This window comes from Helobdella robusta (assembly GCF_000326865.2).
Source record: "Helobdella robusta unplaced genomic scaffold HELROscaffold_40, whole genome shotgun sequence".
In the NCBI taxonomy this organism is placed as follows: domain Eukaryota; kingdom Metazoa; phylum Annelida; class Clitellata; order Rhynchobdellida; family Glossiphoniidae; genus Helobdella; species Helobdella robusta.
Window position 1 is genome coordinate 944209 of NW_008704903.1, and position 27364 is coordinate 971572.

At 33.0% G+C, this 27364-nt stretch overlaps 4 protein-coding genes across 4 annotated transcripts; 1 reads left to right on the forward strand and 3 right to left on the reverse strand.

Annotated features, from left to right (window-relative positions):
• Positions 1 to 2852: 2852 nt before the first annotated feature.
• HELRODRAFT_192948 (hypothetical protein) lies at positions 2853 to 7334 on the reverse strand (the record flags this gene model as incomplete). Its single annotated transcript, XM_009025184.1, has 6 exons — positions 2853 to 3061; positions 3356 to 3652; positions 4039 to 4710; positions 4748 to 5525; positions 5723 to 6886; positions 7185 to 7334. The coding sequence occupies 3 exons, from the start codon at positions 7332 to 7334 to the stop codon at positions 5343 to 5345; spliced, it is 1497 nt and encodes a 498-aa protein (XP_009023432.1). The 3' UTR covers positions 2853 to 3061; positions 3356 to 3652; positions 4039 to 4710; positions 4748 to 5342.
• Positions 7335 to 10899: 3565 nt separating this feature from the next.
• HELRODRAFT_192949 (hypothetical protein) lies at positions 10900 to 18932 on the reverse strand (the record flags this gene model as incomplete). The annotated part of the gene is made up of 12 exons (XM_009025185.1): positions 10900 to 10949; positions 11029 to 11211; positions 11255 to 11529; positions 11880 to 13342; positions 13786 to 13915; positions 14153 to 14377; positions 14716 to 14851; positions 15813 to 15916; positions 16717 to 16784; positions 17472 to 17600; positions 18207 to 18314; positions 18683 to 18932. 9 exons carry the CDS (start codon positions 18930 to 18932, stop codon positions 12162 to 12164), a joined length of 2331 nt encoding a protein of 776 aa, XP_009023433.1. The 3' UTR covers positions 10900 to 10949; positions 11029 to 11211; positions 11255 to 11529; positions 11880 to 12161.
• Positions 18933 to 19299: 367 nt separating this feature from the next.
• HELRODRAFT_192950 (hypothetical protein) lies at positions 19300 to 25407 on the forward strand (the record flags this gene model as incomplete). The annotated part of the gene is made up of 12 exons (XM_009025186.1): positions 19300 to 19457; positions 19585 to 20619; positions 20693 to 20831; positions 20907 to 21086; positions 21474 to 21719; positions 21937 to 22020; positions 22478 to 23122; positions 23152 to 23607; positions 23632 to 23795; positions 23922 to 24057; positions 24089 to 24451; positions 24526 to 25407. The coding sequence occupies 7 exons, from the start codon at positions 19300 to 19302 to the stop codon at positions 22676 to 22678; spliced, it is 2043 nt and encodes a 680-aa protein (XP_009023434.1). The 3' UTR covers positions 22679 to 23122; positions 23152 to 23607; positions 23632 to 23795; positions 23922 to 24057; positions 24089 to 24451; positions 24526 to 25407.
• A 10-nt stretch (positions 25408 to 25417) lies between these two features.
• HELRODRAFT_192951 (hypothetical protein) lies at positions 25418 to 27231 on the reverse strand. Its single transcript, XM_009025187.1, has 5 exons — positions 26822 to 27231; positions 26437 to 26640; positions 26176 to 26313; positions 25834 to 25933; positions 25418 to 25576 (listed from the first exon to the last, which is right to left on the reverse strand). The coding sequence occupies exons 1-5, from the start codon at positions 27126 to 27128 to the stop codon at positions 25486 to 25488; spliced, it is 840 nt and encodes a 279-aa protein (XP_009023435.1). The 5' UTR covers positions 27129 to 27231; the 3' UTR covers positions 25418 to 25485.
• Positions 27232 to 27364: the final 133 nt, after the last annotated feature.

Here is a 27364-nt window from a genome sequence, read left to right on the forward strand (position 1 = left end):
ATTATTTACTTATTTAATAATATTCTCTATCCCAGCCAATCACAATCGAGCTTCTTGAATGACCTGCTGTTATTGGTTGTTAAAGTTGCTAAAAATAACACGCGGATCTTTATTGATGAATATAAAATGAAGGTTGGTATTTTATTTGTACTTATATAGCGCAATTTCTTGAAATTCATTCTTCCATTCGGTCATTTTTTGTTATATTTTTATTCATTCATTTATTTGCGCGTTCATTTATTCAATCATTTATTCACTCACTCATTCAATCATTCACTCATTCAATCATTCAATCATTCACTCATTCAATCATTCTTTCATTCACAGAAATATAGCTTGAACAGTTCCTTACTTACGTCATCCTTAACATGCTTGGTTACACTTTGCGATAATGGATCATTATCAGTAAGTATTGATGATGATGGTGGTGGTGATGATGATGATTATGAGGGTGATGATGATGATTAGGATGATGATAGTTATGATGATGATGGTGTTGGTGATGATGATGATGATTATGATGGTGGTGATAATGATGATGGTTAGGATGGTGATGGTTAGGATGGTTATGATGATGATGATGATTATGACGGTGAGGATGATGATTATGACGGTGATGATAATGATGATAATGATTTTGATCAGGATAGTATTTGGGGATTTCTCACTTCTCCCGAAGTCATTAAGGATCTGACGGAAGGTTTGGTTATTCCTCTGCTGGGATCGACCTCATTCCAGAGAGCTGCCGCCATGTTGAGGTAATGATGATGATGATGATGATAATGATAATAATGATGATGATGATGATAATGATAATAATGATGATGATGATGATGACTAAAATAAGTTTTTCATTTTCGGCACACAGACAGCATTCGTCTATTTTAATGGATGGAGGTGGCCTGGAGCATGCAACAAAGTTGGATGAAACTGTCAACAGTCTAACATCGCTAAACTCAATCTTCTATAATAATAACAACAACAATAATAATAATAATAATGATGGTGATAATATTTTATTACCATCGTCATCGTCGTCGTTTGATCTACCCAATGGTGTAAAATGGCACCCCATTTTGGAACCCCTATCGACGACATCATTCATCGTTTCTGTGGTTAGATTGGTATTGGGCCTGTGTAGAGTCATGAATATTTGTAATAGTAGTATTACTGCTGCTGCCAATACTGCTGCTACTACTAAGCCGTTGGATATCTTACTATTACTGTATAGTAACCCAGAAATAAAGACCTACTTGGACAAAGTTTACAAATCACATACTCCTACAAACTGTTTCAACGGTAGCTGGTTCAATAGATATGAAGCCCATCTGCTCTACTACTTAGTGTTAACTGCCAGGAAGATAGTGATGAAGACGTCGTCGTCGAGTGCTGATAATGATAATAATACAGTTGACCTAGTTAAGATTCATTGGCTGGCTCTGAGCGCCTTGACCCGATTTCAGCCGGGCGATGAAGAGATGACCTGTGACCTTTTCAGTAATGTGGTTTTTAACGAAATGTTCATGGGGTGAGTTGTTTGTGTCTACTACTACTACTACTACTACTACTACTACTACTACTACTACTACTACTACTACTACTACTATTATTATTGTTGTTGTTTTCTTGCTGTTGTTATTGTTCTTTTTTTATTATATTCCCAGAGATATCTTTAAAAGGACATTCGGAGCTTCAGAAAGTGCGACGACAACCATGACATCAACAGCAGCAACGACAGCAACTACAGCTTCAGTGACGTCATCCTTGAAATCCTGCCTGCCTCCAATCAAACTCACGTACATGCAAAGCCTTCTGTGGAGCAGCTTATCAAAGTTGGTTCAGTGATGATAATGATGATGATAAAAACGACGATGAAGATGTTTAATTTAAATTAAATTAATAAAATTAATAAAATTTAATAAAATTTAATTTTAATTTATTTAAATTAAATTAAAATAATAAATGTTTATTTACGTTCACGTTTTTCAGGCAATCACAAAGCGCTTTCCATTCTAAAGGACTTGTTATTGGTCGATGCAATCAATGTATCATTCCATTTCATTGGCCATTTGAACTCATCATGAAACTTCATAGGCTAGTCAACAGCCAATCAAATAACAGGTACTGTAATAAATAATAATATTTATCATCATTATTATTATTACTTACGTGAAAAATTTCCAAATTCAGAAACGAAAGTGAAACTGAGAAAACGATTCGGGCCGAAAATTATGGAAAAATCCGAAAGCTATTAATAGAACGTTGTCAGTTATCACTGAAATGGATATGGGCAATGTTAAAGTATAGGCCTGGGATTTTGAGTGGCGTATCACGTGATCAGATGTTCTGTGGTCTTGTACTTATGGTTTTGGCAGGTTGTTGACGTTGTTGTTGTTGTTGACGTTGTTATTGTTGATGGGGTTTCATTGTTATTTATTCATCATTCATACTTTTTTCCGTTCATTCAATTTGTCGTTTCATTCATTTATCCATCGACTCATCCGCTATTTTTTATTCATTTATTCATTCATTCACTCACTCATTCATTCACTCATTTCATTCATTCACTCACGTTCATGAAACAGGTCAGAACGAATTGCTAACAGACGAAACGTTATCAGATATTTACGAAATCATAAAGATCCTCTGCTCATCATCAGCATCGTCAGCACAGACATCACCATCATCATCATCACCAACGACATCATCATCATCGTCACCACCAGTGACGTCACCGTTGTCGCCATCATTACCAGGATTAGACATTGAGTTGTATAGTAAGCTACTGGACGATTACCTTGATATGTATGGAAGGATTCCTTCGTTTGAGGCCATGTTACTAGTTCCGTTTGTTATGCTTAAGCGGGGTACTCCTAGTAGTAATAGTAGTAGTAGTAGTTACAGTAGTAGTAGTAGTAGTAGTGGTTGTAGTAGTGGTAGTGGTTGTAGCCGTAGTGGTGGTGGTGGTGATGATAGTAATGATCTTTTACTAAGTTTTTGGAAGTTGTTGTGGATCGGCAAGGAGAGGGCTGTAAATTTCATGGCTGTTGCGCCTAAGCAAGTTAGTGATTATGCTAATTATTATGTTATTATTCGTAGTGATGAATTATTCATAGTTTTTGAAATTATTGTGTAGTAGCAGTAGTAGTAGTACGAGTAGTGGCCGCAGTAGCATCAGTAGTAGTACGAGTAGTGACCGCAGTAGTAGTAGTACAGGTAGGGGCAGCAGTAGCAGTAGTAGTAGTAGTAGTAGTAGTAGTAGTAGAAGTTATTGCTTAATTATGTATAATAACAATTAAATAATTCCTATTTTAATTTTTTATTAACCCCAATTTTCCTATCGACCAATCAACAGCTCCCCTTTCAGATGACCCTCCTACTCGACCTTCACCCCAGAATAGAGCGTGACCTAGATTTAATTAGGTTATACTTCGGACGTCTGATTGCTGGTGAGGTTACTAAAAATAGAAATCCTCTCGTCTACGTCATATGCGTCCACTACGTCAACGGGTTTATTTATAGAAAAGACCAACAACAACAACAACAACATCATCGTTCTCACGGGGGTTATGATAACGATGGCCAAAGTAATGATAACGATGATGTTGCTGCTTTGAGGAAAAAGATTGTACATGCGTTACTACACAGTAAGGTGTGGGGAAGTTTTGTTTTTTTTACAGTATTTTTTGTCTCTTTAAAATTTTTTACAGTAGCAGTAGTATTGTTAGTGTGGTATCGTATTGTATTAGTAGTAAATTGTTCTCTGTAATAGTTGTAGTAGTAGTAATAGCATAAGTAACTAGGTTATGCTAGTAAAAATTGTAGTAGTAGCTATTGTAGTAGTAAGAGGTGTATTTTTTGTTGTAGCAGTAGCAGTAGTTGTAATATTAGTATTAATAGAAGTAGTAGTAGCAATAGTAGTAGTAGTAGTAGTAGTAGTAGTAGTAGTAGTAGTAGTAGTAGTAGTAGTAGGTTGACCTTTAACCTTTTTTTGTATTTATTATTATTTTAATGTTTTTTGTTGTTTTTGTTTTCCAGAATCTACCACACCAGCCACAATTGAAGCGTGAGTTACTACTGTACAAATGTGTGAAACCAAGAGCTGGCGATCATGGTAGTGATGTCCGTGGAGATGATGATGATGGTATCTTCGGTGGTGATGGTAATGATGCTGGCCGTAGTGATAATGATGATGATATCATTGACCGGAGTTTCGAAATCGAATTGTTCCCTAAATTGCCGACAATAAGGATAACGACCTTGAAAGAAATTTTGGGCGCGAAGTTCAGTATAGAAGATCACGTCTGATTGGTCGGGTTTTTTGGACGGATTGATCCTATTGGCTGAGGATTATTGTGTATTAAATAATTTTAATGGTCTGTGTGTTTGTTGTGTGTAATAGACTGAAAAACCGTCTTTATTTTTTTAAACAGCATCTTTATTGATAATTGAAACTAAAAGTCTCAAACATGGAAATATATTAGAAAAAAATATAAAATTTTACAAAAGAAAATCAAACGAATTTATAGTATGCTTGCTCATAGAGTTCTCGTTGCTATGCATGTATATATCTTCTTGGTTAATCAGAGTTACTTTAAACTGTTGTTACTATTGTTAAATTTATTAGGTATTCTACAGGAGTAATATGATTAACATCCAATCGTTGAAAATAGAATCATCGGCCAATCAAATTTTATAATCTCTCTCTCTTTCCCCCCCTCTCTCTTTCTCTCTCTCTCTCTCTCTTTATATATATATATATATATATATATATATTATAATAGTATTATGTATATATGTGTGTGTGAGTGTGTTAGTTGTGCATAACGAATAAATATCTGAGATACATGCGTGTGTGCATGAGTTGTTGCTATTATTATTATACTGAAAAATATCTTATTAAGGAATTTAATAGTTTTTACATATTACAGATATAGTAGCACAGAAAATTAAAATTCGTCACAATTGTGGAATAAAAATATACGTATATAATAAATGTAGATTGGTTGCAATTGACGGTTCGTTTGGGAAGATGAATTAGTAAGCGTATCATCGTAAATGATTGAAGTCATAAAACTGATAGGTTAACAGATGATGATGAAATCAAGATGGTAATGTAATACAAATGATGATGAGTAAAAGAATGGCGGGGTTATGGAGAAGATGATGGTGTTAATGATAATTTCAATGTTGTTGCTGATGATGAGTATGAAGGAAAAGTGACGAAAAGATGAATTGATTAATGGGTGATAAACGATGAAATTTAATTACTGATGACGTCATTGGTGATGAACCGATCAAAGGGTGAATGCATCTGGTAAAAGTAGTCCAATTGACTGCCCTCAATAGCCCGCTAACCCTCCTGTACCGCTAGCGACGACTGCATGGTCTCTTCTGACGTAAGCTTTTTTGAACTTGGGGTCAAGGAGGTACATGGAGCCCTGCGAGGTGACTGATGCCGCGTCGTTGAAGAAATCCGACCTGCTGCCCCCGCTGCGCATCATTTGCTGGCCCCCTGGAAGTACCTGCTCGTTCGTGTTCATTTAATTTACTCAATTTTATATGCACTTTTTCAAATTGGAAAAAATTTCAAGATTTGAAAATTATTAAATTGATTGATTGGTTGGCTGATTAACGGTTGATTGATTAATTAGTTAATTGATTGTTTGGTTGGTTGTTTAATTGTCTGGTTGATTGATGAATAAAAGAGGAGATGATTCACCTGTAGATATCTTCCTTGTGATGGGGTCACCCTTCCGTTGTAGGCATAACTTACGTTTTGACCTCCGGGGCCCAAATAATCAGTGGAGCGTGTCCGTCTGCCAATTAAATTTGTAGACTCTTGCTGGTAGCGGTAGGAGTCTCCAGAATCACCAACAGTGCCCGGATTGTTCTTTTTGTTGAAAACTTTTCGAACCGAAACGGTACCATCGACGAGATCGACGCTGTTTTGCCCGCCGGAGCCCTTGACGTGAGCCACAGCGATTTCACTGCCGTTGTAGAAGCCACTGTCGTCGACCGACGAAAAAGTTTCGTGGATGTTTGTGTAGTTTTGTGGGTTGCCGTTGAAGTGGTTTGGAGTAACGAGAGCACGGGCCTCGTGTTGGTACCACGCGTTTGCATTCACACCTCCGTCATCTGCTTGACACCAAGTTTCAGAAACGCTGGAGTTGGCCCCACCGTGCCTGCTGTACTGACTGTTGCCAACTCGGCTCGTTTCACTGCGCAGAACTGGTCTCCCGCCGTTGGATCCATTTGCGAAATTTGCCGAAACAGCAACTTCTCTGTACGTTCGATTGTCAGCGCCTCCTGAATCAAATGATTCCATTTCTGAGGCGTGATCGTCCCGCAGCATGTTGCTTCTCTGTATCGAGGACGCCGGAACAACGGAATATGAAGATGTACCTGTCATCGGTCTTCCACCGCTTCGACCGTAGTATCCGTAAGATGCTTCAGACCGGGGTCCCTGTCGTCCATTCCATCTATCGACGGCCAGCGGTCCCATGGGATAATTTTTAGCCTGGTACATCGACATTCCGGCCATGCTCAGTTCACTCCTGGACATGCTGCGAGGCATTGTTGCTTGTATCCCTGTTAGTCTGGCAAAAATATCTTGAAAACGGAATGCTGAACTTTGGTTCTTGAGTTTGTAAGCCCAAATCTCGTAGTCCTGGTCAACTTCCGTTTGTGTCTTGTCGATGGAGAGGATGATGAAGAGGACGTTGACGTATTGGACATCTTGCAGAACCTGGTAAATGCAATCAATAGGCATAAACTCCGCGGAAATTTTTGTGTTTAAATCAAATTTGGAGCCCATCCTCCAGCCTTTGCGATTCAACTTTACTTTGGTTTTTATTCCTTTGCATTGCGTCAGACGCTCTCTGATCTGTTGAAGTAAAATTTACATTTTGTTTGGTGACGGTGCTGGTAAAAAAAAATTTTTATGATGACGGTGTACACTTCAATTTAATTTCAACAGAAATCTTCATCGTACATGAAAGGATTTACCAGATGAAATTGAAATCCAAATAAAAGACGAGTCCAAAAATCTTTAAAAACCAAATTGTAACATGAACAAGGCAAACAAACAAAAAATAATTTCATTACACGGGGCATTAGAAAACTCCAAAACAACCCATTGACAACATTCCAGAATCCAAAGCAAATCATAAAAAGAAACAAACCATGGCGAAATTGAATCCATTGAGTTCCCTACAAAGAATCTTACACATGAACCATGCCTTCTTTTCCAGGGTCATATGTGACGGGGGTAAGCTGGAAAGATTGCCCTGAGAAGTACTCAGGTTTGGGCGAGAGTTGGATATCGTCGACATTTTTGTCTGTTGTTGTTGCTTGTTGTGACGATAGGTTGTAGTTTTAGTTGTTGTTGTTGGTGGTTTGATGATAGATTTAAGGAAGTTGTGGACGTTATTGTTTTTTTCAACTTAAATGTAAGGACTCTTCTTCTTCTTCTCCTTCTTTTTCTTCTTCTTATTATTATTGTTTTGTTACTGGTGTTTTTTTGTTTCCAAAATAAGTTTGAACGTTGATCAATCAAATGTCACTTCATTCCAAGGTAGCCTAAGTAGATTGAATGCGAATTTCCTTTCGATGAATATTGGAGTCCATTAAGTTTCATGTTAATTCCATTCCGAACGCTTATAAATTATTTTATTAAAATAATAAATAATAATTTATTATTAATTATATATTTCAATTAAATATAAATTTCATTCATAATAATTAAACAAATATCACAATGTCAAACAGAGAGAATACTCAACAAATCTGCCAACGTTAACGAACAATGCGTATGCTAAAGGCAGCATAAATAAATAACGCTACTGAAGCAAACATACATACATACATACATGCATACATACATACATGGATACATACATACATACATACATACATACATACATACATACATACATACATACATACATACATACATACATACATACATACATACATACATACATACATACATACATACATACATACATACATACATACATACATACATACATACATACATACATACATACATACATACATACATACATACATACATACATTCATACATACATACATACATACATACATACATACATACATACATACATACATACATACATGCATGCATACATACATACATACATACATACATACATAATATATATATATATATAAATATTTATATAAAATAAATAATAAATATGTTATAAATATGTATATATATATATCATATATAATTCGCAATTATTTGAAATATTTTAACTATGTTACTAACGTTCTGATTCATTTAAATTCAATTTAAATAGATTATTAGTTGTTATTGATCATAAATTTCAATCTGTAAAATATTTATACCGTTATAACTATTATTTATTAAGTAGAAGTTTTTTTAAGTTGTAGTAGTTGTAGTAGCGGAGCAGTAGAAATAGCAGTAGTGGTAGTGATGTTCCCGAATTATAATTTTTTATTATTAATACTTTTATATCAGTAAAAAATAGTATAATATTTATAATACGACACAGCTGAACAATATTGAATGAGATGTGCATGGCCAAAATGCATCATCTCTGTCTCTCGCTATCTCACTCTCTCTCTCTCTCTCTCTTCCTCTGTCTTTTTCTCTATTTCTCTTAGCTTTTCTCTTTCTTTCTTCCACTCTCTTTCTCTCTCTCTCTCTTTTTCAGTGTTTTTTATTTTTCTAACTCTCGATAAGTTTTATTTTTATAAAAAAATGCAGAGAGTTAAAGTTGAAAAAAAGAGAGTTAAGAAGTGAGAAAAATAGAGAGAGAAAGAGAGAGAGAGAGAGAAAAGGAAGGAGAGAGAGAGAGAGAAATATATAAAAAATATAGAGGAGAAATGATGAATGACATATTTCGACAACAAAAACAAATCAAACGACAAACAATGAAACAACAACAACAATAACAATAACAATAATAATGCTAACAGTATCATTATCATTATTATTATTATTACTTTTATTATTATTATTGTTATTAAGAATAATAATAAAAACGCGTAATCATACCTCTATCGGCTTAAGCAACGCTAAACTAGCCGACGAACTGCGTGCGTATGTAATTCATAATTCAGGTATTTTTACGCATCACTAAACATGAGAAAGAGAGAGAGAGTGAGAGAGAGAGAGAGAGAGAGAGAGAAGGATAAAAGATATATATACAAATACATGAAAAAATGTACATATACGTACATACACACATACAAACAGACATTCATACACGTACACACGTACATACCTGCGCTATAATTGTTTACCTGTGATACACCTGTATTGCAGAGAGAGAAAGAGAGAGAGAGAGAGAGAGAGAGAGCAATGCAGGTAAGGAGAGATAGTGAGGTTTGTAAAGTGAGGGTGAATAATAATTTTTCTACATCATGGTCTTGAGTTCGGTGGAGATAGTGACCGTGAAATTAGAGGTGGAATTTCATTGGTGTAGGCCGATTGCTTAATTGGATGTAATAAATAATAATAATGATAAATTAAATAATTAAAATTAAAATTATCATTATTATTATTATTTATATTATTATTATTGTTGTTGTTATTTATATTGTTCATTCTGGAATGTTTTCATACATTTTTTTAAAGCATTGAAATATGTGTGTGAGATGAAAGTCAATGATGAATGGATGGATGAATGTTTGAATGAATGAATGACTGTATGTATGAATGAATGTATGTATGAATGACTGTATGTATGAATGAATGTATGTATGAATAAATGAATGAAAGAATGAATGTATGTATAAATGAATGTATGTATGAATGAATGTATGTATGAATGAATGAATGAATGAATGAATGAATGAATGAATGAATGTATGTATGAATGAATGAATGAATGAATGAATGAATGAATGAATGAATGTATGTATAAATGAATGTATGTATGAATGAATGAATGAATGAATGAATGTATGTATAAATGAATGTATGTATGAATGAATGAATGAATGTATGTATAAATGAATGTATGTATGAATGAATGAATGAATGAATGTATGTATGAACGCATAAAACGTTTAAACAAACATACGAATTCCTTTTATAAATTACACCAGCAAGCCATGTTTACATTAAAATCTTCGAAAGATTTAACGCTATGTTATAAAATTTGTTTGGTCACGAAAGACAACAATGCTAAGAATTCATTCATATTTTCTTTCATTCATTCTTTTATTCGTTTATTTGTTCATCCATCCATCTATTCATTCAATCGTTCATTCATTCATCCAAACATTCGTTCGTCCATTGTTGAACTACCATGCTTATTGTTGCGAGTTTGTGAACCACTACATAGCAGTAACTTTATAATCTGCAGTTGATTTTAATAATTCATTAATTCAATCATTTATTCAGTCAATCAATCAATCAGTCAGTTGTTTATTCATTTAATAATCTATTCATCCACTTCTACTCTTCTCATTCGCTCACCAAAAATTTATTCGTTCACAAAAGCAGACGTTCAGGTCAAAGTTCAAGTCAAGTAAATAGTACATAGCAAGAAGAGTAGCAGTGACGTCACACGTACGCCATAATTGGGGCATGAGGCCCCAATGAAATAAGAGGGTAAATTAAATGAATAGAGTATAACGACTCAAGTGTTAAAGTTCAGTTCAAGTACTACATTTCGATTCCTATAAATTTCAAAATGTGTGAACGAGTTAAGACATGGGAGACGGACACGTAATTGTTTCGATCTTTGCTTTTTTATTTATTTTCTTTCTTCATCATTTCCCAACAACAACAACAACAATAATAATAATTAAAATTAAACAATAGCAAATGATAGTGACCAAAAATAATGTCAGTATACTCAGATTCAAAAGTTACATAAATCAGTTCACAAATAAGACATGTATATATGTAAGATTATGTATGAGTGTCTGTGTTTGTTTGTATGTATATTGTATATATACATATGTATTGTATACATACATATGTATTGTATACATACATATGTATGTATACATACACACATATTTGTATGTATGTACGTATGTATGTATGTATGTGTGTATGTATGTATGTATGTATATGTGTGTATGTAAGTGTATGTATAATCATAAAATTTTTGCTAGGGACTATGATAAAATATTTGCACAAATTATGCAAGTTTCAAGCTACGCATATATATACAATTCATAATATATATATATATATATATATATACATATATACATGTATATACATATAAATATACATATGTATATATATATATATATATGTATATACATTAGTGGCGCTATGGTGTAACGGTAAAGTGTCTGGCGATGTAAGCGCAGTGACCAGATTCAAATACAAAGTGATCATCGCCTATCACAAGCAACGTTGTGTGTGATGCGATGTTTCACGTGCATATATTACACTAAATTAACATACATTATAATAAATTTTAATACATCATGATAAATTTTAATACATTATAATAAATTTTTATGCATTATAATACATTTCAATACATTATAATAAATTATAATACATTATGATAATAATGTTGTAATATATTATGTAATAAATTTTAATTACATCTTAAACAGTGTTTAAAACGTTTACAATACTAAATGTATCTGGCCGATCTTTGGACATAACAAGAGGCTAGAGTAAAATACTTCAGAGAGAGAGAGAAAGAGAATGCAAAAATTGCGCGCCATATGAATGTAAATGAAGTTAAATTATTAATAATAAAAGCAATAATAATAATAATGATAATAAAAATAGTAATAATAATAACAACAACAACAATAATAATAAAAATAATAACAACAATATTTTTAATAACGAAAATGTAAGTAACGAATGCAGATTATCATTTAAATTAATAATTACTGACCACTGTGTACTAAGGATAAAAGTATAGATACGTATCATCAAATATAAAGTGTACATCGTTGCATATATTTATATTATTTTGAACTTATATAGCACCTAATATACTGTAAGACAAATTATCTTGCAGAGATCAATAAATTTTGATATTATGAATTGGTGATCTCAAGTCAGTCAATTTTTATTACCACACACGATCAAACTAAATCTTCTTTGTATCGAAACACACAAACATACCACACCACACACACACACGCACACACACACACGCACACACACACACACACAATCACACATGTAGCCTAGTAGCATTATTCTTCTTATAAAATCCAATCTTAAACCCCGAGCATAGCCTAAACTTTCTCATCATATGAAGGTAGAGAATTATTAGGAGTAAAGCGCAGCATAAATAAAATGCCAAGCACAGCCCTACGTCGTATGACGTAAATATATTTAAAACGGAAATATAGGAATGCAACGATATATTCGGTCGGTTATTACGGTCCTTGGCCAATAAATTTAGATCATTGTTTAGAGGACTCTCCCGAATATTATCGTTAGTACCGATATTAATACCGAAATTACCGGTACCTTGATCGTTAATCATTCTATTATTACCGTTATAATTTCCCTTGTTAATCTTATCGTTGCTGTTGGTCACATCCATGAGGTTATCAATCATCACGCCTTTGTTGTCGATGGTGCCAATAATGTTGTTGTTAGTGACGATGACGTCATTTTTGTTGTTGCTGCTGTTGACGATGACGTCATTTTTGTTGTTGTCGTTACTATTATTTTGTTTATCTCTGCGTCTTCTATGACCAATTGGCCTTCTTTCAACTGATAGATTGTTATTAGAAACAGTGCTCGCTCCGTTGATGACGGCAACACCTCTGACGCCATCACCACCATTACCGGCATCCTCAAGCACATCATCATTGCGACCCTGGCCCCCAGAAACAGGGATGTACCTAACGACATTAGATTTCAGGTAGATACTTTCTAGAAAATTCAGCACGACATACTCATTCCAGCCGTCAGTTATGCCACTTATCGACGGTGATGATGACGACGACGATGAAGATATCAAAGCAGTATTACTATTATTATTATTATTATTACTATTATTATTATTTCTATTTCTATTATTATTATCATTGTTGTTGTTGTTATTATTATTATTATTACTATTTTTCGTAAGTGAAGTTAGGTCGAAGCACTCGCTGCACTGCTTAACGTTAGGGAAAATGGTTTTAGGATGTCTGGGGTCTTCCGTATTATCGCCCCGCAGTCTAAAATTAGCTTTATTATGAGACCTCCATAGAAATAAGACACTCTGGCGACAGTTGGTGACTACTTTCTCGATTTTTGTAGCGCCTTTTAAAAAATTGCTGACGCACTCCGAGCAGCCGAAGAAATGCTGAACGTAGCCTCGGACTCTCTGTAAAACTTGCAGACACTGAAATGAATCTGTGTGTGTGTAAGTGTGCGTGTGTATGTGTGTGTGTGTAGGTGTGTGTGTGTGTGTGTGTAAGTGTGTGTGTGTATGTGTGTAGGTGTGTGTGTGTGTCTGTGTGTGTGTGTAGGTGTCTGTGTGTGTGTGAGTGTGTGTGTGAATGTGTGTGTGTGTGACCACCACAATCAGCAGCACCATCGTCATTGTCAATTAGTCAAAATAATAATAATATTAAATAATAATAAAATAATAATAATAATAAATAATAATAATAATCAACAACTCAATCCTAAATCTAAATCCCATGTGTCGTTGTTTAGCGAGTGTTTTTTTTAATCAATATCACCAGTATCACCATCGCAAACATCACAATAATTTCGGTCATAATAAAAATTATTATTATTATCACAAATAAAATTATTTCCATTATAATTATTACAATTAGAAATATACTGACCATTATGATTGTGAGCTACGTTGGTGATGACCGCATGAAAAGTTAGCCAGAGACTGCACGGATAGCCGCGAACATTAAACGAACTTCCGGTGCATTGGCTCCACGTGGGGTCCTTTGGTAGGTTGGTTGTCTGCCGCGGGAGAGTTATGATTGGTTGGTTGGTTGATTGGCTAGTTTGTTGATTGGCTAGTTGGTTGATTGGTTGAGTCAGTGATTGGTTGATCAGCTGGTTGTTTGGTTGGTTTGTTGAATGATTGATTGAATGATTGATTGATTGATTAATTGATTGATTGACGGATTAATTGATTGACGGATTAATTGATTGACTGATTGATTGATTGATGGATTGATTGATTGAGATGACAACCTGGAAAGCTTTCTCAACAGCCGTCAGCCATTCAATTCCTTTTATAGGTGCGATGATCACGTTATTATTATTATTATTTATATAATTATTATTGTTATTGTTATTTTTATTATTATTGTTATTATTATTGTTGTTGGGTGGTGGTGGGGGGGGAGATGACGAAGTTATTCGACCTTGCAACCAAAATTTCAGTCTCTGTAATCCGCCTACAACCCCTTCGTTTACTGGTAAAAACTATTGGGGAAAAAATAGAAATAATAAAATAATAAATAATAACAAAATAATAATAATAAAATAATAATAATAATAAAACAATAATAATAAAATAAATAATAATAAAAATAATCCGGCCATGTTTCAAGAAGCGCTTCATATGATTTATATAAGCTCATCTTTGCGGTATATTTATCAAACAGTAATAACAATAATAATATCAATAAAAAAATGTTATTGATAATATAATAATAATAATAAAAATAACAACAACAACAACAACAATAATAATAATAATAATAATAATAAAAGCGACAAACAAAAAGGTCATATCGAAGGTTAGTGCCCACCCTGATCAAGTCATCGAGGTACCCGATTAGGAATAGGGATGTGCTTTTGTTGAATGGGGTGCGTAGTGGTAGTTCGGTGTTCAGTGAGTAAGTAAGACTGGATAGAAGGTCTTGCTCGTAAAGTTTCAAGTAGGAACTGTGTGTGCGTGAGTGGAAAATGAATAGATGAATGGATGGAGGGACTGATTGATGGATGAATTGATCGGATGGATGGACTGATTGATGGATGGATTGATTGGATGGATAGATTGATGGATGGATGGATAGATAGATGGATGGATGGATAGATGGATGGATATATAAATAGATGGACTAATTGATTGATAGACGGATAAATGAATGGATGAGTAGATAGATGACGAAAATATGGATAATGGTGGTGATGATATTAACAATAATAATAATAACAACAAAACCGACCTATCCCTCCATACATCATCATCGGCGTCATCGCCCCTTATCATTATCTCAAAAACATTATCATTATTATTATTATTATTAGTATTATTAATTTGTTTATTATTGTTAGTAGTAGTGGTAGTAGTAGTAAAAGAAATGCTGCTATTATTATTATTATCATTGCTGTTGTTAATACTATTTTTATTAAAATTAAAACTTTTAATTTGAATTTTTGCAGTGCTATAATTAGAACGAGATTTGATTGGTCGGCTGTTGACTCGAGGTCTTCCAATCAGGAAACGATCTATGGCCAGCATGTGACCGGCTTTCCACTCGGAACTAGATAGATAGACGGAGAGATGAATAATGAAAGAATGAATCGATAAGTGAAAAAAATGAATGAAATACAAACAATCAATCAATCAATCGATCGACCAACCAACCAACAAACCAACCAACCAATCAATCAACCAACCAACCAATTTTTCAATCATTTAACCATATAAACAAACAAACCCACTGACCTACTGAGTAATGAAAACGTCTTATTGGATCTCCAGACAACATAACTAGATGGTAATTCCAGGCTGGAAGTTTTTATCTTATTTTTAATGCTGCTGCTGTTGTTGTTGTTGTTGTCACTGATAATGACGTCATTTCCGTTGTTGTTGTTGTTGTTGTTGATGTTTTTGTTAAACATGATGTCGATGACGTCATCATTGTTGTTGACGTTTCTCCTGTTGCTGATGACCATGCGTCGTATTTTTAACCTTTTACGCTCTTCAAATCTATCTAGTATTATCTGTGTACGTGCATGTATGTATAATTTATGTATATATTATTATTATTATCAAAAGATTTATCTAGCGCTAATTAGTTAAATATATGTATGTATGTGTGTGTGTATGTATGTGTGTGTGTGTGTATGTGTGTGTGTGACAACCTCTCTAGCAAAGTAAGACTTGGCTCCTTCCACTATGACTATGGCGCTATCATCATCGTCGTCGTCGTCGCCATCATTATCATCATCATTATCGGAATCCCCCCAAAGATCATAAACGTTCCTAAGGTAACGATGAAAATGATGATGATGATAACATGATAATATACACATACACGCTTAAATACATTTATACGATAAACACACACGCAAACACACACACATACACACACATACATGCATACATAAAAACACACACATAAATACAAACATACACACATACAAACAAACACATACATACATACGAGAAACAAAAATCAATTGGTAGGTAGTTAGTTGTCAATATTAAACATGCAACACATGCTGAAATTAAAGGTAAAATGCACTTTAAAAACAATTTTTATAATAAATATTATTATTATTAATATTATTATTGTCATTGTTATTATTATTATTATGATAGAAAAGTATATTTAAGAATTATCAAGAAGGAAGAGATCTACCTCATCACGGTCATCATTGTCATCATTATACATGTATGTATGTATGTATGTATGTATGTATGTGTGTGTATATATGTATGTATGTATGTATGCATGTGTGTGTATGCTTGTTTGTATATACGTATATATGTATGTATGTATGTTTCGGCCCATCACAACCTTCTCACATTCTCGTGGGACCGGGCCACGTTCGTCGATCACTCGAACGCTTCTCGATGATTTTTCAGCTGTGTTGATCAAAATTCATATTTATATTTCCATAAAAAGTCGTATCACTGTAGCCATGGCTTGCTAATTCAGCAGAAACTTCTTTTAATTTCCATACGAAGGCATGCTAATTCAGCAGACATTCCTTTAAATTTCTGTTCAGCCACAACCAGCACGAAGCTTGCTCAGCGCTACTAATAACTTTCTTCAGGCATGTTGCACGTTTCCCGCCTGACAGTCCCAACTCTTTGAAGAGTGCAAACATAGACGCTCCCACTGCTGCTCTTGTCCCAGCCTCAACAGCGTAGAACCTGGTTTTGTATTCCTTCTTGTTTGAATCTCGAATCAGCTGCTCGTACTTTGCAGTTATTACGACGTGGCTGGCTGGCTACTGAGAATGTTATCTCTGCACGACACAGTCAGCTCAATAACGATAACTGAATTCGTATTCTCAGATGCCAATGTCGGGTCTCGTGCCTGCTTCTTTGGTATACCTTGAAAAATTCCCTCTTTCTTCCAAATCAGCGTATGTGTGTATGTATGCGTGTGTGTCAACATCATAAAACTTACCATCATAACGAACATCATCGTCGTCGTCGTCACCATCATCATCATAACTATCATCATCAGTTTAGCAGCATCATCTCACTTGATCGGGACCAAAGGCTTCAGCACATCACTACTAATATTATTGATTTTTTGGTTACGTAGATAATCAATCATTGCCGACTTCATTCTCTCCACTGACTCCCACGACTCCATGTTCGTCTGGTTGGGGCGGATCAAACTATTGGCCCCGAGGAACTTAAAAACAGTAGGGATGTTAGGTTGTGTTGCTGAACGTTGTGTGGTTGTTTCGTTATTGATTTTATTCATCATCTTTTAATTGTTTTTTTATTCTAATTACAATATATGTTAAATAAAATATGCTTGCATGTTTATGTATTTTGCAAGAGAGAGAGAGAGAGAGAGAGACAAAGAGAGTGAGAGAAAAAAAAGAGAAAGAGAGAAAGAAAAAAAAGAGAAAAAGAGAGAGAAAGAGAGAGTAAAAAATATCTGGTTATTAAAATTTTTAACTGTAATGTTGATGTGACAGTTATTGACTTGAAGATGATGACGACGATGATGACGATGTTGAAGATGATGAAGACGACGATGATGATAAAAAAACAGTCTAATAGGTTGTATAATAAAAAGAAATGATGATGATGATGATGAATATGTGGGTAGATAAAACTATTTTTTATTGATCAGAAAGATGTTGTCAATATAGATAAACATGATAGTAGAGACGATGATGATGATAATAATAAAATAATAATAATAGCTTGTTATCATCATCGTCATTGTTACCAATATTGTCATAATGAAACTAAGGATAGAGTTAATAAACAAATTAAATTAATTAAATTAATTAATTAATTAATTAATCCAAATCCCACTGCTAACAATCATAGTTGGATATCCTTCTAGTTTGTAGTGCATGCATATTTGTTGGTTTTGAGAGTTTGCACAGTCAATGGCGCCAATCTTTAGCACTTCACTCCATCCTAATTAGAATTGGATCAATTAGGGATTAGTTTTGTTTTATATTTACACACACACACTCAGACACACACGCACACTCACACACACACTTGTACACACTCATATTGATATATATATATATACATATATATATATATATATATAATATAAAAATATAAAAAAACTTGAAACATAATCAAATTTAAGCCATATATATATATATATATATATATATATATATATATATATATATATATATATATATATATATATATTATTTAATACTTATTTATTTATATATAATTATAATATAATATAATACAACCACATGTTCTTTCAAATCTAGAACTTATCAAGATTAAAAATCAAATATGGAATAAGATGACCAAACCTTTACATTCGGTGGCCAGTTGTTTCCACTGGGGAGCGAACCGGATGCAGTGTCCACACCAGGAATTGTAGAACTCAACTAGCCAGGCATTGGGAGATCTGATAACTTCCTGGTCAAAATTTTTATCCGTCAAAATGATTACATCGTCTATCGTTTCATTGTAGAGGCCCTCAGATTTCACTGATATAAAAGTTAGCATTGAAATACAAATTAGAAGCTTTAAGTTGAAATAAATAAATTTGGCGAACATCTGGATCGTGGGGAATTTAAATGTTTTTTAAATTTTTTTAAAAGTTAATTGATGCCAGGCGCAGCTGAACTGCTGATCATTTTATATATGATGAATTTTGTGTTTTTATTCAATATATGTAAAACATTTATATATAAGTTAAACAATTAAAACAAAATAATTGTCTAAAATTTTTAACTAAGTTAAATTTTCATGTACTACTATTGTTTGATGGAAAGAAATTTATTTAAAAAAATTATCAAACGGCGTTGAGCTTTCCATATCTAGTTTTCGTTTTCTAAATTACATCCGTTTATTTTTAAAAATATAACAAATAATTTGTTTTTTATTTAAATTCCTTTAATTTTTGCAAAATAAATTTGCAAACATGGCACGAAAAGTATCGAAAAAGAAGGTTAAAACAGTTGCTCCGAAGTTGTCATCGACTAAAATGGCTTCCAAGAAAAGTGCTGTCAAAGGAAATAGTAATAGCAGTGGCAACAATGCGCCAACTTCCATCAAAAGCCCAAAGTCGTCTGCTGCAAAGTAAGATTATTTTTTAGCCATTTTAAGTTTTTGATAATTTTTGCAATTTTTTGCATTCATTCTTACTTCTAATTAATTAACTTTCCAAATAAAACTTTTCACTGAAAATATTTAAAAATTAATGTAGGAGAGTGGTAGAGAAGGAGGAACAGCCAACCACTGTTGCTGCTAACAACAGAGCAACCAGGTCAAGAGGTGCACAGTCCTCACGAACGAATGCCAAAACATCTGACAGCAGCCTTATAGACAAGACATTGACGATTGAAATTAAAAGAATCAGTGAAAAACCAATAGGGTCAAAGAGAACACCTTATCGTAGCTTGAAAATTGAGCTAGAACCTGTGCTTACAAAGAAAAGACATGTCGTCAATGATGACCTTGATGATAAAAAGCAAACTACTAAAGCTAAAACTTTGAGAAAGAGAAATGTAAATCATAAAAGTGATGAGATCACATCTAGGAGAGTTATGGACAGAGCTAGAAAACCTCAAAAGTATTATGAAGATGATGGAAATGAAGAAGATTTTGATGATGAAGAGGTTATGGATGAGAAGGATGGAGCATCAGGGGATGATAATTCAGATGATGATTACCAGGTTTCCATCAGTAATAATTCAGCAAAACCATCAAAAAAGAAACCAACCTCCAGGAAAGCAACTCCAAAAAAGAAAAAACAAAAAACAACAAAAACAACAAAAAAATCATTGAAAGCTGATAACGTAGATGAACCAACAGTTGAACGTTTGAAGTTCCTTGGAAATGGAACCAGCAATCAACAACAAACTGACAACAAACCTGGCTCTAACACAAATAATTCCAGCAGCTCAAGTGAAAGCTCTCTACTGAATAGATCTTACATATTCAATGCTAACCTCCCTTCAAAAGATGCTGTTGAGAATGCTGGCAGTTTGCAATCGAACAGTGCTGCATCTGCCCACGAACATGAGAACTCTTTCACCATTGCATCTTACAACATACTGGCAGATTGTCATGCTCAGAGAGACTACAAAACTTCGACCTGGGTCACTGCAGAAGAGTTGTCAGTTAATTCCAGGCACGAGAGAATCATGCAGGAAGTGAAGTTCATCGATGCAGATGTTTACTGCTTTCAGGAGGTGGGGACTGATTATTTCAGGAATGTGCTGAAGGACAGCATGAATAGGTTTGTTCTGATTTTTAAATAAATTTATTCAGTTATTAATTACTTCTGTATGCACTAACTACTCTCACCCTAGATTAGGATACGACGGTGTGTATGTGGCCAGGTTGTGGAAGGAGGCACCGTACGAAGAGGGAGAGGCCACTTTCTACAGGACCTCTGCTTTCCATTTGCTACAGCATAAAAATATCATACTGGAGGAACTTGCCAAAAAGGTTGTTTGGATGACACCAAGATGGGTGATGGTCATTCGTTGTTTAGTAATGGGCAATCACAAATTATTTTAACAGGAGATAGACAGTTTAAACGTAAGTGAACCAGTGAAAGACTCCATGAAACAGTCAGTTGAGTCCTACGCAGTATCGCTGTTGACCCAATTAAAAAGTGTGTCAGGTCAGTTCCTGGTTACTGTTGCCAATGTCCATATATGCTATGATGAATTCAAGAGGCAAGATAAACAGTGTTTGCAAGTTGGTCTCAGTGTGACAAATTTTTCATGTTGTTGCTAATTAAGCATTTTCCATTAACATTTGAGATAGTGGTTGCAAGCATACTGTATATTGCTTTGATACTGCAAGATGACGATATCTATGATGATTGATTTAAATTTCATTCACAAAGTATTAATATATCCATATATGTAATAAATATATATGTGCACCTGTGATTCTATTGGATTATATGTATCTGTGAAACTATATATCATCTGTATATCATTATATCATTATTATATCATCTTGTAAGGCAGTATAAATTTTTAGGTTGCACTAATTAACTCAACAGTTTTATAGATCTCAATGAACCTTATATTAATTTATAAAAAGGTATTCAATGTTAATTCTTACGACCGAAACAAGGTAGCGATGACAGTTAAAGAACTTCAAAAACTGGCAAACGACGTTCAGAATCAGAAGGACGGCAGCAGTAGTAGCAGCAACGACAACAACGACATCATCAACACCCCATCTTCTCAGATCATATGTGGTGATTTCAATTCTTGGCCTACATCGGCTCCACAGCGCCTAATGGGAGATGGGCATTTGGATGAGAGTTCGTGCAAGGCAATGATGGCCATAGAAACCATCAAGATGGAGGATGGGAAGGTTATTGATGAATGATAATAATAATAATTATTATTATTATATTATTATTATTTATTATATAATTATTTATTCACAATTTATATAATTATTAATCATGACGTTGATTTGATGAATTAGATCTTACTCTAACATTCACCTCTTGTTTCCATGTTGATGTTATTAATTACTGGTGAAACATTAAATTCTGATTGTTCAGTTCGATTATAAACATCACCAGGTGACCTCTTTGTTCAGCCAATGGAATGATGCATTCCATTTTGACCCTTCCCACAGCTATCAGAGTGCATATCAAGTTGTCACGGTATGCCATATAGATCCAATTATTTATTAATACATTGATTAATTTTAACTTTTAATTTAATTAATTTCTCATTCAGATATGTTCATCTTACTCTTAAGTTAAGGTGCATTACTTTAAGGTGCATTACTTTAAGGTGCATTACTACTTTAAGGTGCATTACTACTTTAAGGTGCATTACTACTTTAAGGTGCATTATTTTAAGGTGCATTACTTTTCATCATGGTCATTGCATGCATGCCACGTCACATGTATATGTCGCACGTTTGTAAAAAAAAAAGTTGAAAATCCTTGCAGAACAGAATTGAAATGGCGTTATGTAAATTACAAGGAACGATGATTAACTGATTAATTGATGTTTAAATTACTAAGATTGATTGATTGACTGATTGATTGGTTGGTGATTGATTGACTTTAATAAATATTCTCCTGCACATTTTTATTTTTCCTCGTTTACCAGGGTTCCGACCCGCACACGAGTCGATTCAACATGGACGGTGAGGTCAGACAGGTCGATTTTATATACTTCTCATCTGACACGCTCATCCCTAGAAAAGTGCTGGCCGTTCCTGAAAAGTCGGACCTTCAGAACGGCGTCCCCAACGCTATCTATCCATCTGATCACATTTCTGTCGTGGCCGAGTTCACTGTCAGCAAATGAACAGCAACAGCTGGTTTCTGATTGGTTGTTTATAGGGTTGGAACAGTTGATTTATTATAGACGATGTATCTACGTGATTAGTCGATATGATTTTAAACTTAGTTCTTATAACTTTTTTGATTGGTCGGCGCTATTTGACCGACAATGAATTAATAATTAACTCCAGATAGATGACTGGCTTGTTGACTGATAGCAAAACTTTTAAAAATCGTTTCCATAAATTGATTAAATTTGAAAAGGTTTCACGTTAACGTTGTCTCCTTCATTTATCGTCAGCTAACATAAATAAATATCCCTGGTTGCTATTTTTATTGACCACGTGAAATATAATGAGTTAGCGTAAGAAGTTGATTATTTATTATCAATTGCAATTTACTTTGAAAACCTTTAATTTTTCATTTAAATTAGTTGGAAGAATCAGCTCACAGTGTTTGGGTATATATATATATATATATATATATATATATATATATATATATATATATATATATATATATATATATGTATATATGTGTTTATTACGCATGTGTGCGTTTACGTGTGTAACTTTACATCTGTGTGTCGTAAATGATGTCACTTGTATGTATTGTTGTCGCTGAAGTACTATTATTGTTACTGTCGTTAGTAGCGTTGTTACGACGTTAATTTTTACACTTGTTAATGTTTCTATTTTATTTACTGTTAATATAAAGATGTCATTGCCACAAAATTGTTAATTTTTTGTTATCGTCGCTATGGTTTTTTCATCCTTAAAAAAATTCTAAATCTGGCAGACGCTGTTTGTTGCATTACAACATGAAAGACAATATTACAAAATTTGACGTTTTTTCTCTTTTATAGCTCTTGTCGTGACAAATTTAAGCAATGGTTGTTTTAACCTTTTATTTAAATGATTTTTTTCGTTATTTACCGCTAAATATTATTATTATTAATATATTATATCATTATTAATATATTAATATCATTTATGTTATTTATCTGCTGTTGAACATCTCATGTTTTCCACAGGAAAAAAGCCCACTCATATACTAATTAATATTTTGATTAAATTGATTCATAAATTTTCTAAATTATCAGTAATATTATATAATTATTTTCGTTAATTAGTATTTCTTTGATGTTTGTTTGTAATATTACAGTGCTTACATAATTACACACACACACACACACACACACACACACACACACACACAATTTGCTGGTAGAAGACTGAATTCTTGACAATATGTAATAAATTCCACCGATATATATATATATATATTATAGTAAGTAGAATTGAAAAGAAACTTTAAATTGATTAGTGCCAACAATTCGGTAGAATTCATACAATACTGTGTGTGTATACATAAACACACACACACACATAAATATATATATATATATCTGTGTGTGTGATTATAAATATATATATATATATATATATATATATATATATATTTATAACTAGTTTTATTCTATCTGTTGTCGGCCATTGTTTGTTTAAAATTTTGTCTCATCCAGATAAAAATAAATATATCGAAAACGGCAACAATTATAATAAAAAAATAATATTAATCTGAATATCAATAATAATAATAATTATGATAATAAAAAATATCAATAATAATAATTATGATAATAAAAAATATCAATAATAATAATTATGATAATAATAGAAAAACATTGTAACGTTACAGTAGTAAACTGAAATAACACGACTTGCTGCAATGCAATTAATGTTGGTGGGTATAAAGTTAGCGCTACTAACCAAAGGAATGACGCGCGCACACACACGGACACATATATGTGTGTGTGTGCGTGCGTTTGTATGTGTGTACGTATGTATGTGAAGATGAATCACTTATGAGATAAAATGATAACATGGGTGAGCGAGCATTATGTAAATTTATTTTTCGAGTTTATCATTATTTATATTTGAATGACAATTTGAAATATCTAGCTTTATATATAAATATATATATATATGTTTGCGAGTATGTGTTTATTTGTACGTGTGTGTGTATGTTTGTTTATTACAATATACAGTTATCAATGATTCATTACTTCAACATAAGTGGGAATAGTAATATTAACAAGGTGAAAAATAACAAAACCGAATGAAAATAATAACAAATATAATTATTTATAAATAATAAGTAGATAATTAACCAAGGATAAACTGATCCGAAATTCCCATCCCCACAAACAAGCAATATAGAACATATGCATATATATATATATACATCTATATATGGGTGAAAATAGCTGATCTGTCATCTGATATATCGGCCAGTACGGGTATATAAAGTACACCATCTCCCATCAACGACCAAAGGTGCATTTTTGTGAACACCCAACTCGTTTTAGGCTAGACGCAGATCAACTATTATCACCCATATTCTTACACATTTTTCAATATACATACATACATATATATATATATATATATATACACACACACGCAAAATAATAACAAAAATGTCAGTGATATCAACAGTAATGACATCAATAAAATAATTACATTAACAACGGAATAAATCGATATCAAGATGTCTTCAGAGCTCGAAGAACAATTCAAAGTAAAGAAAAACTAATCATAATAACTAGATACAGCTTCAATGCATAAATCTACACCATGAAATTAACATAAATAAACATAAATTAATATGTATGGTGTCAGCACACATACACATGCATGTTACCAACTTAATCAATCAGAGTTAGAAGCAAAATTTTTCAACTAATTTTTGGGAAATCATAAGAATATAGAAGGGTTAACGTTATTGACATTATAATTGAATAATAAATTAATAAATGAATAAAAATAATTAAATTCCACATCTCTGTTTGATATCTGCAAATGCGTCTAAGCAGTTAAAGTATTCTGAAAATCCTAAATTCTTGTGGGTTCTAAGTGAGCTAAAAATGAATAAAAATAATAATTTTTATTATTTAATAATTTTATTAACCATATTTATTTGTTCATTCATTAAATCATTCATTCACTGATGCATTTAGTATGATTATACATTATTTATAAGTATATAAACTTTCATTGGCATATCTGTTTCAAACACAAACACACATACATCATGTATATATATATATTTAAGTAATTAATCAATCCACTAATTAAATGCCTAATTAACTTTTGTTAATAATGATAAAATACTCACAAAATTTCAGACAGTCTTAACTGCCATGGTAAAAAGCCTAACATACTTTGAGTACTGCCAAACCGAAAGACCAAATCTGGATCAGGAAATCCAGAAGTTTCTGTGAAAATTAAAAAAAAATTAAATAACTAAAATGTTTTTCCTTTAAAAACTGATTAAATGAAAATAAATCAAAAAAATAAATGAGAATTTGATTGATTTGGCAATTATAAATGTAATAAAATTTAATTTCAAATGAAATGCTAAGATTGTCTGAATCTTATTTGACTTTCCAAATGAAATCATCAAAAAAATAAAAAATAATTTTACTAAAATCAAAAATTAACATTATAGAATACTAACTTTGCATTAAACTATCTACATATAGAACATCAATGTCTTCAAAACGTAAGTTATCCTGGGAACATAATTCCTTTGTGACACTAATTAAGTTTGATTGTCCGTCTTTTGGCCCCAACACGTGTAACTGACTACCTAAAACTTGAGATTATGAAATATGACACACTTTTGTATGAAATATTATAACAAATTAAATTTTAAATTATGAAATTTTGCCTCAAAATGGCAGATGCCAATAATTGGTAATAATAATTTTAAAATTACTTGTAGTTGAATGTTTGTGAAAACCATTTTTCTTTTGTAAAAGATTTATTGCATCATTCGGTTTGTTACTAGAATTTTGTTGAGTTAATGGAGATGATAATGCCTGGAAAGATGATGGTGTCTTCTTTTTACTTAGTAATTTTTCAACTTCCTTTGTTGATTTTGTTCTCAGTTCTTCCTCTTTCCATTTTAATTTCAAGTGACCTGAATATTAAAAAAAAGTCAATTACATAAAAAATAAAGTCATAAAACAACCAAATCAGAGATTTCATTTTAAGCCTTTACCTATTTTATTACAAAAAATTGAACCTGTTTTATTACAACAGCAAATTATCTACCCTACTACATGTACTAATTTTTCAAAATTCGAAAAAACCAAAAGTACCTCTGTGATCATAGACAGAAATGCAGGAGATGCCAACAAGCACGGACCAGGCGACGATCCGGGCGAGGTCAGCGATGGACAGTTCGTCTTCCTCGACGACCACCAGGCCCAGATGGAGCGGCAACTTCCGCAAACGTTTCACTGATTCGGACCTGTAGACGTCTCGGTTTCTGAACAAGAGGAACCTAACTAAGTCGTAGATTGCGGCAAGCAACCAATCGACTAGGGTGTGACAAGAGTTGATCAGCAGCAAAATAAGTTCGTAAAAGCTAAACCGCGACATATTTAAACTTAATTTAGAAAACATTTTAGAAATTATCAGTCTCGAGCGGACGTCATTTTTAAAAATACTACGAAATTTTCATGCCGAGAAAGGACGGAAGTGACGACCGAAATAAACACGAGCACTTCCAAAGCCGGCTAAAACTGAATTTAACTTGTTCGTTACGGCAAGTTTCTTATAATTCAATTTTCAACAGCAAATATATTGAAAATATATTTACAAAAATTTATTTAATTATTTTTTTAGTAATTTATCCAAAT

Bases quoted from the DNA above. Each gene is read 5' to 3' on its own strand.
- HELRODRAFT_192951 (XM_009025187.1), bottom strand. From the start codon at position 27,128: ATGTTTTCTAAATTAAGTTTAAATATGTCGCGGTTTAGCTTTTACGAA. The intron at 26,641-26,821 runs GTACTTTTGGTT...TTTAATATTCAG, and splicing joins TTCTGTCTATGATCACAGAG to GTCACTTGAAATTAAAATGG. The intron at 26,314-26,436 runs GTAATTTTAAAA...CATAATCTCAAG, and splicing joins TCACAAACATTCAACTACAA to TTTTAGGTAGTCAGTTACAC.